Consider the following 16,217-nt stretch of genomic DNA (forward strand, 5'->3'; position numbering starts at 1 on the left):
CAGTTTATAACAGTGTCTTACATTTATGTAACATCTTTGTTGAAAAATGTTCCTAGGTTGGTGTCACCACCTACTCTCAGCTGACACCAACGTATGCCATTTACTTTCTCTTGGTCTCCACTCAATCACAAACATTCACTTTGTGCTCTCCAACCCTCCCCCATGCCTGTTTTGTAGCTCTGCCTATTTTTGGTAAAAGGTCATTGACCTGAAACATTAACTGTTTCTTTCTCCATAAATTCACCCTGATCTGCTGGGTATTTCCAGCATTTTCTGTTTTTTCCTGTCTATTGATATATCACTATCCCTCACATATGTTCTTATTTTTCTTCACAGTTGGATGCATCACTTTCCAGTAAGAATGTTGGATATTTAAAAAAATAAATACATGAACTCCTTGTGAAACAACAACACTAAATTTTCAGCAATGCTGATCAGTAGTTATGTTTCCCTTGATACTTTTGAGGTGGTATATTTTGACTTATTCAAAAAGAATACGCAAAGTAGCAACAGAAATACACCATAAACTTCTTTTAATATGTCACCTTTCAATAACACCCACTTTGATTTCAGTAATCCACTGATATAAAATCTATCAATATCAGCCTTAAATATACTTAATGACACAGCATCCACAAAAAAATCCAAAGATTCGCAATGTCTGGCAGAAAAGATTCCCCCTCATTTCAGACTTAAATGAGTAATCCCTAATCCTGAAACAATGCCTCCTCATTCTATTTTACTTAGCAAGCAGCCCCCTGCAGAATTTTTTGTACTGTGTTCCAGTTTCATTACCACTCATCTTCAGAACCTCAGGAAGTAGAGGTTCAATCTATTTGATCCTTGATCATAAACATCCCAAGAATCAACCTATTGAACCTTCTCTGCACTGTTTCCAAAACCAATAAATTGTTCTTTTGATAAGAGGATCAGAATTGTTGATTGACTCTTCCTAACATTTATGATGATAATTTAATGATTGGGTGCAATGAGTAACTGAGAGATTTAAAATTAAAGTTGAGAGAGTTCATTTTGATATATTGCTTCAGCAAATAGGCTAATGAATGTTTACTTTTATGTTGCTGATCATTCCCATAACTGCCTTCCACTGCTTCCAAGAGGTCTCCAACGTCAGGAAATCTTTGATGGACCTTCTGCGTCAAAATGCTTCCACTTGACTGGTGTTAACCTATTTCCTTTCGACCTAAGCCTTAACTATCACCAGTAGGAAGATCAAAGCTAAGGATTTCAGTACAATTCTTTACTGATTTATTCCTGATTAGTACATAATTCTGTGTCCTGAATAAAAATCATGTTTTCCCTTTACCAATGATAGTGCCCAATCTTGTTCATTGCCTAATGGAAGATGTAAATCACATTATACAAGAAGTTTTACTAGGGTCTGGAAGCACTAAGTGCTTCATTGTGATATGTTGTTTGTTCTGTAACTACTGACCTAGCTGTTGGGCTATAGGAAATGCTGAATGGAGTCAGACACTTTCTCATTTAATGAGGGAAGACCTGAGGGAGGATTGCTCTGCACCTCTCTTGTTCACTATCAAGTGTTGCTTTCAGAACAACATGCAGACAGCTGGAAGTAGAATACGGATTGCTCTGCACCTCTCTTGTTCACTATCAAGTGTTGCTTTCAGAACAACATGCAGACAGCTGGAAGTAGAATACTTGCCACCTCACTCATCCTCTTGTCAATTTGTGGTGTGTGAAGAGTCAGTTAGGAAGAAAAGGAAGTGATTAGTAGATAACTTGAACCTTATGCTCACAGATGAGCAATCTGATTAATCTTTTTCAGTTAAAAGTTTTACTTATTCTGTTTTATACTTCTTTACAGGGGTCGCATCAAGCACTTGGATGTGGTTACACTCCTTAGACGGATACAGCCACCTTTAGGATTTGGCAAGCTGTGCCCACATAGAGTAGCCTGCAAAGTAAGGCTTGGTAGAGTTTGGTAGTATATTTCCCAATCTTTGACCCAACTCATGCATTATTATGCAGTAAGGTTACACCTATAAACAGAGATTTTCTCTGGCTTCTATTAGTTATGAATTTATAAATGTGAGAATTAGTTTACAATATTTCTATAAATAGATATGAGGCAAAGAAAAACTCAAGTTTTGGAAAACTTTGAGATCCATAGTTCCGATGTTATCCATTCCTCCTAAGCATGCTGCACTTACCATATTAATCACTAAAGTTTCCCACTTGCCATATACCAAAATATAATTTTCAAAATTACCAGAATTTCCAGATTTCTTATTGTAATTCATATTCTCAAACTGTTAGGTCGTGATATTTGAATGTATTCTTTGGATTATTGGTGCAGGCCTCTGGATTATTAGTCCATGAATAAAAGGGCTGTACCATTGTACTCTTTTTGCACATTGCTGTGAAAACTCTTCCAGATAGAGAACCTTGAGGAATACAGGGTGGAGGTGGTCATGCAGGAATTGATATGCCTAACACACGGAAAGAAAATTACATAAGTATAAATAAATCTAAATTTAAAAAGTTACTACTTGTGATAATGAATGCTTGAGTTCTCTTTCACCAGTTCTAATCATAATTTCAAGCAACAGTTTATTGAGTCTCTGCATTATTTTTAAATTTGAATGTTGCCAACTATTTGATTTTCCATTGAGTAAATATGTTTAGTTCCTTTTTTCAACATTAATTCCTAAAATCTGGCATTGTCTTTATTGCTAAAATAAGCCCTTTTTTTGCTATTTCCCACAGCGTTTGGTATCCATGAATATGCCTTTAAACAGTGACGGTACAGTTATGTTCAATGCAACCCTCTTTGCTTTGGTTCGAACTGCATTAAGAATCAAAACTGAAGGTATAAAATTTTAGAATACCTAGATAAGTTTACTCTGCGGCTAAGCTATGGTAACCTTTAACATTGATCTGTTGATATAAATAATAAGTGCCTGCTTTCAGACATCTATTACTAAAGCTGTATTTTGAAATAAAACAAAATAAATTCTATATGGAGCAGAATCTACCGTAAGAAATTTTCAACTGCTTGTTTTTATGTGGGAAATGGGGCAGAACTTCGACATGTCCCTGCCTAATTCAGTTCTCAGGCATACCTTAATGATGGCACCCAACACTTATGTCCAAAGCAGATGGGAAGTTAAACACCTGATAGTCATTTTTATGAAGAAATCAGAGGATTTCTTTTCTAATTAGTTCTAAGACAAATTGTTTCAGCCTGCTCGCTGCAAGTTTTTCCACACCCATCACCAAAATTCACTACCTGCTGCCATCTCTGTGCAGAAGCCAGATGATTATCCATGGCAGTCAACCTGTAGACTGGTTATTTGATGCAGGTGATCATTTGTAATAATTAAGTGAAAATCAAAAAATAACTACAGATGCTGAAATTCTAAAACAAAATCAGAAAATGCTGGAAATACTCAGCAGGTCAGGCCGCATCTGTGGGAAGAGAAACAGAGTCAATGTTTCAGGTCAAGACTCTTCTTTGGAACCCAGAAGTAATTGATAATAATTAATTGGTTAGGTCTTGAAAATACTGCCTGTAGCTTTAAGCAGGTGTCCTGGCACACTACCAAAATTCAGCCAGGACCTTTTCCCAATGCCTGCACCCCACTTACAAATTTAAGGTAGGAGGGAGCAATGAATTAGATTCTGGCTTTAACTTCAAGACCTATATTTAAATATAGCCAATGATAAATGAAATCTACTGTATGAACAGGGAATTTGGAACAAGCAAATGAGGAACTTCGAGCAATTATCAAGAAAATCTGGAAGCGTACAAGTATGAAGTTGCTGGATCAAGTTGTGCCACCAGCAGGAGGTGAGACCTTCCAAATACAGAAGTTTGAGAAATGGAGGTCATTACCCTGTATTAGTATATAGCTGCTCAGGCATACAATAAAATGTTGCATTGCAGTAAGAAAACACCATGGTGATAGATGCAAAACTTTGAGGAATAATTAAAATATTATTCAGTTTCCTTAATGGTGATGATGATTGATCTGGCCATATGGCTAACACAATGGCACTTGTAAGCCAAGTTTAAGAATGAAATTTCATCTTTAAGTAAATCACTTGACCATTCACCAGTTTGAACATGTAGTGGGAATTTTGTCTGCCAAAAATGTGGTGGGTAAGCTGCTAGAAAGGATTCTAAGAGATAGGATCTATGATCATTTAGAGAATCATGGACTGATTAGGGACAGCCAGCATGGATTTGTGAAGGGAAGATCTTGCCTCACTAGCTTGATAGGGTTCTTTGAGGAGGTGACCAGGAAGATTGATGAGGGTAGTGCAGTAGATGTGGTCTACATGGATTTTAGTAAGGCGTTTGATAAGGTTCCGCATGGTAGGCTTCTTCAGAAGGTCAGAGGCCAAGGGATCCAGGGAGGCTCGGCCATGTGGATTCAGAATTGGCTCGCCTGTAGAAAGCAGAAGGTTGTGGTGGAGGGAGTGCATTCGGATTGGAGGGCTGTGACTAGTGGTGTCCCACAGGGATCAGTTCTGGGACCTCTACTTTTTGTGATATTTATTAATGACATAGATGAGGGGGTGGAAGGGTGGGTTAGCAAGTTTGCAGATGACACAAAGATTGGTGGTGTTGTGGATAGTGTGGAGGGCTGTCGAAGCTTACAGAGGGATATTGATAGGGTGCAGAGCTGGGCTGACAAGTGGCAGATGGAGTTCAATCCGGAGAAATGTGAGGCGGTACATTTTGGAAGGACAAACTCCAAGGCGGAATACAAGGTAAATAGCAGGATTCTGGGCAGTGTGGAGGAGCAGAGAGATCTGGGGGTTCATATCCACAGATCACTGAAAGTTGCCACACAGGTGGATAGGGTAGTTAAGAAAGCTTATGGGATGTTAGCTTTCATAAGTCGTGGAATAGAGTTTAAGAGCCGCGAAGTAATGATGCAGCTTTACAAAACTCTGGTTAGACCACACTTAGAGTACTGTGTCCAGTTCTGGTTGCCTCATTATAGGAAGGATGTGGAAGCATTGGAAAGGGTGCAGAGGAGATTTACCAGGATGCTGCCTGGATTAGAGAGTATGGATTATGAGGAGAGACTAAAGGAGCTAGGGATTTACTCATTGGAGAGAAGGAGGATGAGGGGAGACATGATAGAGGTATACAAAATATTAAGAGGAATAGATAGAGTGGACAGCCAGTGCCTCTTTCCCAGGGCACCACTGCTCAATACAAGAGGGCATGGCTTTAAGGTAATGGGTGGGAAGTTCAAGGGAGACGTCAGAGGGAGGTTTTTCACCCAGAGAGTGGTTGGTGCATTGAATGCGCTGCCTGGGGTGGTGGTGGAGGCTGATACGTTGGTCAAATTCAAGAGATTGTTAGATAAGCATATGGAGGAATTTAAGATAGAGAGATATGTGGGAGGAAGGGGTTAAATAGTCTTAGGAGTGGTTTGAAGGTCGGCACAACATGGTGTGCTGTATTGTTCTATGTTCTATAAAAATGTAAGGTTTGCTCAACTGGGATATGAAAATGTTCTAAAACTCAAACCTCAACCCAATCAACCCACCTCTAAATTTATTAAAAGCAAAATGATGATTGGTCAGCTACTTAGCTCTTAGAATCCAAATTAGTCATTGAAATATAATAATGTTTCATCTAGCTTGAATTTTCCAACCTTTGGAAATCCTTGCAGATGTAAGTAGCAAAGAGTGTTAGGTCCAGCAAATAAATGGCTTTCCATTCACTTGCTGGATCTGGCTTACCTGCTTTCATCCCCTATACCCCACCCTGTACTCTCCATTCCTCTTTGATTAAACAACCACAATCTCTCATCAACCCAACTGAATCTCCCTTATGGCACTTGGTCTCCAATCTCCTCCACAACTTTGCATTTCCTCTACCGTACCTGTCATTGCCCAAGCACATCTCTGGCATTTTCTACCCACCCATCCATCACCCTCCGACACTCATGTTGTTCCATTGGTCCTGATCTGTGATCTCTCCCTTGCCACTCTTCGTTCCCCAACTGTGCCCCAGTTCCAAAGACCCTCCTGCATAAGCAAGTAATAGGATAAAGCTGCTGAACAAGCATCTTTTATTGAAGGCAGTCAACAATCAAGTAAAGCAAAAAGCTTTATACTTTATATTACTTTTTCGAGGCAGTCCCTCAGGATTGAGGATGACTTGCCTTCATTCTAGTTCTGTAGGAATTGAGGTGGCTGTCCAGGTCAATGTAGGACCAGCAAGCTCCACCACAGATGGGACAGGAAGTGCCTGGCAGGATGTCTGGGTAAATAGTTTGTGAGAGGGTGTTCTCCTTCTGTTGTTTATGCTGGCTTTAACATGCTCCCCACACATGCATTTGAGGTTCTCAGTGCCATTATGAATGCTCCTTCTCCACTCTGAGCAGTCATGGGCCAGGGATTCTGGGGAGTAGAGAAGATATTGCATTTTTTCAAGGAGACTTTGAGAACATCCTTGAATCTTTTCCACGTAGTAACTTCTTCCCAATAACTGCTTCAGAGCCTGGTGTCAGGCACGCAAATGATGTCGCTGGCCCAATAGAATTAATCGTATACAATTTGAAACCAGGGATTTCAGCCTGGGAGAGGATGTTAATGTTGCTTTGCTTATCCTTCTAATTGACTTCGAGGATTTTACAGTAACAGCATAGGTCTTTTCTCTTCGGTTCTTTGACAGGCCTTCTGTAGGTAATCCAAGTCTCAGAAGCATATAGAGGGGCAGGGATCACTGCTGCCCAGCAGATCACAAGCTTTGTGTTGTGTTTGAGGGCACTTATTTCCTCAGAAGGCTGGCACACTGAAGATGCTGACGAATTTCATCATGTATATCTGCCTTTGCAAGGTGGCCTGAGATATGGAGTATGGTCCATGCCTTCTAGTAAATTAAGACAAGTTTCTACCAAATTTGAGCAGGGTGCTCCACAGCTCCTCTCAATTGATGGAGGCAAAGTCTTAAATGAACTCAAGTTAATGCTACTCCCTGCTTTTCTCTTGGAGTAGTTGTGCAATGAAAATCATGTCCACTGCGGTACTGGATGGATGGAGTCTATGCTGTAATTTGGGGAGCAGATCTTCAGCGACTGGGAGGAGGAGGCTGAGGGGGACCCTGGCGATGACTTTCCTGGTAGAAGACAGCATGAAGAATTACTGCAGTCAGATTTGTCACTTTTCTCAAGGTGGCCATGAAAATGATGTCTCTGAGTTTCCTGCAGTATTCTCCTCTTCCCATTTACGGATGATGAAGTTGTGGATTTCTGACTAAAGTTCCTCGCTGCTGAGTTTTAGAACTTCAGCTGGGATATCATCTGATCTTGAGGCCTATTTTTTTTAGATGGTATTGTGGTCATGAATGGTGGTAGGTTGGACCAAATAAGTTGCATCACAATAGAGTTAGAGGCACCCATGTCAAGGACAGAGTTGTAAATGAGGAAGAAGTCTTCAGTGTGTTCCTTTCAGTGGTCACTAAGTGCCTAGCTTTCCTTGATAGGTTCACATCCTTTCTTGGGTCTCAGTGGGGCCTTGGGTATTTGGGATGAACATGACCCTGAGAGTGCTGAAAAACCCATTTCTTTCAGTTCATGAACCAAACTTGTAACTTGAAAATCTCCAAAGGCCCAAGTCGCCTGGGTCTCTGCCAACGAAAATATTGTCTTCCTCTTTTTGCATATGGCCATGAGGATATTGTTCACTCATTCCATGTACAGAGCAAATGGCTTCAACCTCTCGTACTTCTCTAGAACCATCATGTCTATTGGCTGCATCATCACTGCTCTATCTAGAGAACATTGCTCTCATTTACCTCATATTTAATTATTGTCTTGCTGGTTCTTCAAGCAGCACAATCCCAAACACGTCACCAATGTAGCAATTTAGGCTCTTTTGTATTACTGTTTTGTAAGACTTATCAAACATAGAGCCATGAAATAAATATTCTTTATTGAAGGAAGTCAAGATCAGCTAACCTACAGTGGCTGATGCAACAATGTGTCAAAGGTCATACCATATAGTATGCATACATAGTTGTTAAAGGGACATACATGCTCACAACACTGCTTGACATCTAGTCAACTTCTTAAAAATTAGACAAATCTAAAAGCTAGGACCCTACTTTGAGATTTGTCAGTGCTTGAGAGAAATACATTCTTTGGGATTTCCTCACACAAATCAGAGCCTGCTTCTTCCCTGCTGTGGTTATATTGTGGCCTATGCCTCTTTCAGGAGGACCTTAAACAGTTGGATTTAAGATACATTTGCCATATGCATCCATAACTGTTTGCATTTATTCTTTTAAGAAATTTTAAGAAGAGTGATACAAATTTAAAATAATTAGGTTTTGAATATTGTCCTTTTGTGTAATTATTAATTTAACTGACAACTAAATCTGTAATCACCAAATCAGGTTCATCTATGAATTATCTGATTGGAATCTGGAATGTTACTGCTGTATTTTAGATTCTTAATGTAAGCTTTGTATTTGGACAAATCTGGCAAACTGTCCTTTCGGGGGGAATAACTACAACTAACAGTGCCATTCAGCTGCCCTTTGCATAGAATCATACAAACCCTCAGAAATCTTGTGGGAGACCACAGAAAATGGGACAAATTCCACCAGGATTTTGATATACTGAGTCCCAGTTCTGTAATGAAAATTGCAGGACACTGGAACTGTATTCTGCACCGACACTAATAAAGTCACCAAAAGTAGGAATTCTAATGCTACAAACTTACAAGAATTTGGTGTAACATTAGAAGTCAATAAACCAAGTGAGAAAAAGAGTGCTTATAATTTGAAAGATGGAGGTGATCCTCTCTTTGATCCAAATTGAGAAATTATCTGGGTCTACACAGTCTCCACCAGGGAATATTTTTGTTCTTGATTAATGCCCCTTAGGTCTGTCTGGATATTTCCAGGACCGCCAACATAATCCCTGGATTTGGAAGTCTGGAATTTACCCATCCTGTGTTTATTTGCTATTTTCTTTTGATTCACCGCACTTCAAGAGCATCAATACTGAACACCATCAACAGATATAATACCAGTTTATGTGCCATAATCATGCCCTGTTCAATTTAAGAGTTTTTGTATTCACCCTCAAACAACAAAGTCAAAAATTCCTTTCAGAATATTTGATAATATTCCAGGTTTCCTAATTCAGAATAAAGTTTTGCTGGACTCCTGTAGTGAAAGTACATAAAATTGGTTTGATTTTCTGCACTTGTTGCAGCTGCAAAACTGGAAACAAATTATTCTGCATAGTGCATAATTTCTTCATGTTCCAGATGATGAAGTTACTGTTGGGAAGTTCTATGCCACATTCCTAATCCAGGATTATTTCAGAAAATTTAAGAAGCGCAAAGAACAGGGCACTGTTGGGAAAGCAGTGCAGAAAAATGCACTCTCTTTACAGGTACTTGTGAGAAATCTTCCTTCACTTCAATGTTATGTTTATTTTTGCATATGAAAAGCACGATGTGTCTTGTCATTATTCTTGTGGTCTATTTTCAGTTAAAAGTAAATTGTTAATGTAGTGCTTATGTTTTTTGTTAAAGTTATTTATTGTGGAATTTTGTACATGAGTGAAATAATTCGATGTAGAGGAAAAGAATCTTTTAAACTTTGTGTCAGAGTTAAATATTAGACCCATGTAAAATGTAAAGTTCCCTTCCTCTTATTGAACACCACATCCTAATCTTAAAGTTAGAAAAGCCTTTCTGAGGGGGATTATAGCTATTTTTATTCCTGGATTTTGTTACATGAAAACTAATTTTAACTTCATCAAACTAGAATCTGTTATGATGTTTATGCCAGGCAGACAAAGAAGACTTTTAACTGATGCTTCATTGCAATGTTAAGGGAACACTGCACTGCTGGTAGTGATGTCTTTCTGCTGACACATTGAAGAGAAGCCTTGTCTGCTCTCTCAGATGGATGTAAATGTCCCTTGGCATTATTTTGAAGAAAATCAAGGGAGCTGTCCCTCATATCCTGGTCAACATATCCCTCAATCAATGCCTAAAAACAAAGATTATCTGGTCTTCGTCACATTGCTGTGTGCAAATGGACTCCAAAGGTATTTCATTAGGAATGACATGCTTTGGGACATCCTGGGCTCATGAAAGGGTCTGCATATATGCAAGTAGTTGTTTTTCATAACTTGAACTAGATCCATAATCAAATCCAAGAAGTGAAGGGATAGTATTGTACCAATTCAGCATATTTCAGCATTCTACTTTTTGAAATATGATCAAAAATAGAGGGGAGAAACAGAATCATATTGCAAAATGTGCACTGGAATCATGATCTGTGAGCAAGCGGTGCTATTTTGACCAGGAGCACACTGTACATCAAATTCATGCATACACCTCATCATGATGATGGTGGTGTGAAGCCAGTGTTTAATACATTCATACACACTCATGGGGGCATTTGCAAGAGTGGCTAGCATCAGCTGAAGCTAATTGGTGTTTATAGAAACCTTGACAACTCTTCTTAAGTTTAAGATGCCATTGCCTTCAACCACTACTGGAGGTCATTTGGGAAGGATAAAGCAAGCCATGGCAGGGCAGGGACAAGAGCAGGCAACATGATTTTGACTCTGGCTCAAGGTGTCTGGGTCAACAAAATGGAGAAGTACTCTGTGTTCAGGAAATTCTCAAGGTCACTTTACAAAGTGCCATTGACAGCAGGTGGCTTCCAAGATTAACTCGCTGAGTGCTGAGCTCAGGATTTGGATGTGCTGAACAGCTGAACACAAGATCAAATCTCATCTCCCAGCACTCAACACATGATCTACTCCTCACTTCAACTCATCACTCACTAGCAACAATCTCTATCGTGATTCATTCCTAACAATCATATCCCCTCAGAGCACCCTGACACAATTGCCACTACTGCAAGAACCACATCTAGATTCCACAATTTACGCTGTCACCTATTTAGCCATGGCTGGTAGATCACCCAGGCACATTGCAACACACTCACTAATAGTTCCCTCTCTCTTACAATAGAAGGCGTGATGCAGTTTTTACCCACAACAGCAGACTGCCAGTGCTGATGATGTGTCTATCAGCTCAATGGTCCGTAGAAGAGGCACGGCCTATTACTGGAGCAGACACCTCAAAGTCCTTTGCTAAATGCAGTACAGAGTTTATTGAAGATGACAGTGTGCTTATTTCTAGTCTTCCTCCTCACATTCCACTTTTGCCTGATACCCAAATCTCCATTTATAAGATGCAGATTGTTTACTTATTTCTTAAGCCTTGTGCCTTTCTTCTTTCCAAAAGCATAGAACATTCACCTGCCCTGAACCTGATCATTGAATCACGAGATAATTAAGAAGAGGACAGCTATTACTTGATATTGTAGTCACAGCCACCAGCAAACATAATGATATGATGTATTGTAGAAAGCAGTATTAGATGTGGTGAGTTAGCTGACATGATGGCCCTAAGACTGGACCAGAGATAAATTATAACTTAGTTCCTAGTTGTCCAGAAAGCAGAATTGCTCATGAGATCTGCTCTAAAGAATCTAGACATGGTAGTTTTGTGGTGATGTTATTGGATTGGGGTCTTAAGACCTGGAATATTGACTTGTTTGAATCCTACCATGACAGCTGTTATCAGTAATGGTGACTATGAAGCTAAAGGATTGTTGTTGAAACATCCGTTTTTCTTTCTTCAGAAAAAGGAATCTGCTATCCTTACCTGGTCTGGCCTATACAGTATGTAGCCACTGTAATGGGTTTGACTCTTAACTTCCCTCTGAAATGCCTCAGGAAGCCACTCAGTTCAGGAACAATTAGGAATGGGCAATAAATGTGCCGCCCTCAACTTGTGAATAAAAAAATCTTCAAAGGTGCAGCCTCCAGGTTATGGCTGATTGTAGTGCACAATACAGTGCTTGGGGCATTGAAAGACCTGCCTGAAAGCCTGTTTTGAATGTCTGGATTCATGGCGGCATCTAATGCTACCCTTTACGGGTCTTTGTACAAAACTTGGAGTTCTTCCTTTCCAGCAAAACAACATCTGACAGCTGTCTTAGCTTGCACTGTGGCAAAGAATGAAACTGCCCAATACCTAAGTGTTGCAGCTCACACTAACACTTTATGGCTCTGCTTGCCCTTATCCCAAGCAGTTTTGAGAGTGCCATGACATTTCAGCAATCTACTTTCCAATATATTACTAATGTTGTTTGGGAGCCATCTTAGGAGAGTGGCAATAACTCCTTGGAGGGTGGATCAGTTGTCTTTTCTCATAATGATAGCTTTTGTGATTCCCACCACTGCCCTTTCCATGGTACCCTAGCTGCTGGTTGTTAGCCAAATATCTAATGACACCATGACTCATGGTGAGATACTGTAGCCCAAACATGGGCAGGTAAGCCCAGATGTGTTCAGAATTGTCCTTCATGGCCATCTTCAGTCACTCCTTCTGAAAAGGTGGAGCCTTCCTCCAGCAGTCATCACTTTCAAGCAGTACAATGGGCAAAGGAATATGGAAGACAGGCACTAAGAGTATGTGTAAGAATAATCAGTTGATGCTTGAATGCTTGATTGGATAAATAAATATGGTTTGGAATGTCAAATTAGATTGGTCTTGAATATATGATTTCTGATCAAAAGAATGCTGAGATAAACAGCAGCAGAGGAAAAGTAAGAAGGGATTTGTGGTGCAGTGGGGAATTTTGTTTCTCTTTATGTTTATTCTATCATGGAATCTGCAGATTGTTCACAGGTCAGCCTTTAAGGAATATCCCTAATTATCCTTGAAAAAGTTTGAGTTCAAGGAACTTCCGCAGTGCAATTAGGTGGAAAGTTTCAGAATATTCACACAGTGACGAGGTCATTAAACAGATGTTTCCCAACAAGATGGTATATAACTTGCAAGCGCATTTTCTGGTCTTGGTGTACTGATAAAATTGCTACCTGTCATAGGCATAGAGACATAAAGTCATGCAGCATGGAAACAGGCCCTTCTGCCCAACTGGTCCATGCCGACCAAGATGCCCATTCAAGCTAGTCCTATTTGCCCGCATTTGGCCCATATCCTTCTAAACCTTTCCTCTCCATGTACCTGTCCAACTGTCTTTTAAAGGTTGTTATTGTACCTACCTCAACCTGTCCTTCTGCGTGATAGAAGTTGTAGGTTTACTGTGTGGTTTATAAAAACTTTGCTAAGCTGCTACTTCATTTTTGTAGAGGTGTACATTGCTACATGACTGATAGTAATTGCAAGCAAGTAGCTGCATTTTTCCTGGATGAAGTCAAGTTCTTTCATAGTAGTTGGAGCTGTACACATCCAGTAAAATGGAAAATCTTCCCTTACTTGCCTAATGCCTAGAGAGGGCTTCTTGTTGTCACAGCCTTCCTTGATTGTTCCCTCCTCTTTCTCCTCAGCTTATCCAAAATTTTGCAGGACGATGACAACGTAACAGGAGACTCTTTGTGGAGAGTACACCAGTAGCTCCTACACACCACTAACTGCCATGGTCTAGACCTCTATTTAGGGATCCTGGTGGTTTTCTTCACAATGTTGCAGCTTGCTTCCTAGCTCTCATTATAGGAGCACTCAACTGTAGTTGCTGGAGCCCTGGCTAGTGTCGTGAACTAGGGATTCAGAGGACAGGCATTATATTCCAAGAGTTATTCGTTGGTCCAGGGTGGTGCCTGAAACACAGTAGGCACAAAAACTACATCATTGGAATTGGTATTGGAATTGGTTTATTGTTGTCATTTGCACCGAGGTACAATGAAAAACTTGTCTTGCATTCAGTTCGTACAGATCAAGTCATTACACAGTGCATTGAAGTAGTACAAGGTAAAACAATAACAGAATGCAGAATAAAGTGTAACAGCCACGGAGAAGGTACATTGCAGGTAGACAATAAGGTACAAGCTCATAATGAGGTAGATTGTGAGGTCAAGAGTCCATCTAATCGTACAAGGGAACTGTTCATAGTCTTATAACAGCGGGATAGAAGCTGTCCTTGAGCATGATGGTACATACTTTCAGGCTTCTGTATCTTCTGCCCGATGGGAGGGGGAGAAGAGAAAATGTCAGGGGTGGCTGGCTACTTAGCTGAGGCAGCGAGAAGTATAGACAGAGTCCATGGAGGGGAGGCTGGTTTCCGTGACATGCTGGGCTGTGTCCACAACTTCCTGCAGTTTCTTGCAGTCACAGGCAGAGCAGTTGCCATACCAAGCCGTGATGCATTTAGATAAGATGCTTTCTATGGTGCATCAATAAAAATTAGTGAGGGTCGACAGGGACATGCCAGATTTCTTTAGCCTCCTGAGGAAGTAGTGGTGCTGGTGCGCTTTCTTGGCCACAGCATCTACGTGATTGGGCAAGGACAGGCTACTGGTGATATTCACTCTTAGGAACTTGAAGCTCTCAATCCTCTCGACTTCAGCATCATGTGAATTTCCTGGGTGGAGGGCATTCCATATCATGATCTTTTCTTAGTGCCTGCAGACTTATTCACTAATCAAAGTGAAATAGACCTCCTTGATCCTGAGCAGCTGGGAATTCCTGTGACATGCATTCAAACCATCACCCCATGAATCATGAGAAATTCTGCTGTCATTATTAATCTTTTTATCTGCAATACTTAATGCACAATACTCTAGGAGGCAGTGTTGAATTTGCCTCTCCTGGAGTAGAGAGCCTTCATTGTCTGAAAGCAAAGGTAAGCTGAAAATTATTGAATTGCTGTCATGCCACCATGTTTATTCATAATAACTCCTTGTAGCTTTCTATTTATCACTTAAGTGATAGTGGTAGTGAATTCTATGCTCGAGGTCTGCTCAGGTATAAAATTAAAAGCCGACCCAAACATGGCAATCTAAAAGCCAAGGACTTTTCATTTTTTGGTTCCTGACTCAACACAAACCAACGTACGTAGTTGGATCTCAGGGAGCCAGGGTCTAGCAGGTCGATGAAGAGGTGTTACAGTGAGGGACAGGGGGTGGGGGGCATGGTGGTGATGCCACCAATCCCCAATATGTAATCAGGATACATCCAGACACAAAGCAGTGGAGAAATTTTCTCAGGAGGGGTTATCGTGGAGACCTTTAAGATTCCATCCAATCCTCCTCCCTTCCCCGTTCCCCTTTTACAGCCAGATCCAGGCTTCCCTTACTTTGGGTGGGGCACAGAGTTGATCCCTTACCTCTGGATCTGCAGGCTCTTTTGCCATGGCTTTAGCTCTTGGGCAAGGCTCTAGTTCATCTCCTGGCCTGGATTCACGGCCAATAGACAGCATTGCATCACCATCAACCCCTTCTTAGAGGGATTGTCTCTCAACTCATTCCCTACAGACTTTAAAATATTGACAGATATATTCCCCACTTTTACACTGAACAATAGGAAAAATCTTTTATTTATTAAAAGCTGGCCAGATTCAATCTGTCCTAAGCTGAGAACATAATTTTTCTGATGCTCGACCTGAACACAACACATATTGTCATGTCCTGTTGGATAACCAGGCTCTAAAATGTGCATTCAGGGTTCAACCAACCAATTTGAGAAGAATGAGCATCACCTCAGCTCAGGGCAGGAATCACATCGAAATAGACAGCATTCCGTTTGACAACAAGGCCATCAAAAAATGCTAATAAGAGGCCTACCACCTACATGGGAACATGCCAGCATTTGAAATTAAATAGAGCATGCTGGAAATACTTGGCAGAGCAGCAACGTCTGTGGAGAAAGAAATAGAATTAACTTTTTAGATTTCATCAGAAAGATGGGGCAAGCCAACTTTATTTCCCACAGCTGCTGCTTGACTTGCTGAATATTTTCAACATTTTCTGTTTTTGTTCCTGATATATTGTACACAAAACAAGTTTTGAGTTACAGGCCAAGGGTGTAGGGATGGAGAGTACCAGAAGGAAGGTCTTCGATAGGACAGAAGGCAGTAGAGATTGATTGACAGAAATATTGATGAAGTGTTGATAATTTTTTTTGCGATTTTGGTTGGGGGAATCCTCAGGATAACTCCCTGTTCTTGTTCAAATAGTGCCATGAATATAACTGCATTTCATTCTTTCTTGCCCTAGATAAATAGCATACAGCTTTTCTAAGGTTGCAGACTTCCACATGGTAGAGAGTCTCATTGATTGTATGCATATTGCTTTGCAGGTATCAACTTTGCCATGTATCTCTATCAAAAGTATTCTACCACCTCAAGAACATGTCTCTGTGTG

General features: G+C 40.4%; 1 protein-coding gene across 3 annotated transcripts in view; it reads left to right on the forward strand.

Moving 5' to 3' along the window:
- cacna1c (calcium channel, voltage-dependent, L type, alpha 1C subunit) overlaps window positions 1-16,217 on the forward strand; it is a 550,322-nt gene that overhangs the window by 485,060 nt on the left and 49,045 nt on the right. For all 3 annotated transcript variants that reach the window (XM_052030488.1, XM_052030489.1, XM_052030490.1), the window contains 4 exons: window positions 1,850-1,946; window positions 2,752-2,854; window positions 3,734-3,835; window positions 9,289-9,416. In XM_052030488.1, coding sequence (XP_051886448.1) covers window positions 1,850-1,946; window positions 2,752-2,854; window positions 3,734-3,835; window positions 9,289-9,416 — 430 coding nt within the window. The remainder of the gene's footprint in view (window positions 1-1,849; window positions 1,947-2,751; window positions 2,855-3,733; window positions 3,836-9,288; window positions 9,417-16,217) is intronic.

Source organism: Pristis pectinata, chromosome 15 (genome assembly GCF_009764475.1).
Source record: "Pristis pectinata isolate sPriPec2 chromosome 15, sPriPec2.1.pri, whole genome shotgun sequence".
NCBI lineage: Eukaryota > Metazoa > Chordata > Chondrichthyes > Rhinopristiformes > Pristidae > Pristis > Pristis pectinata.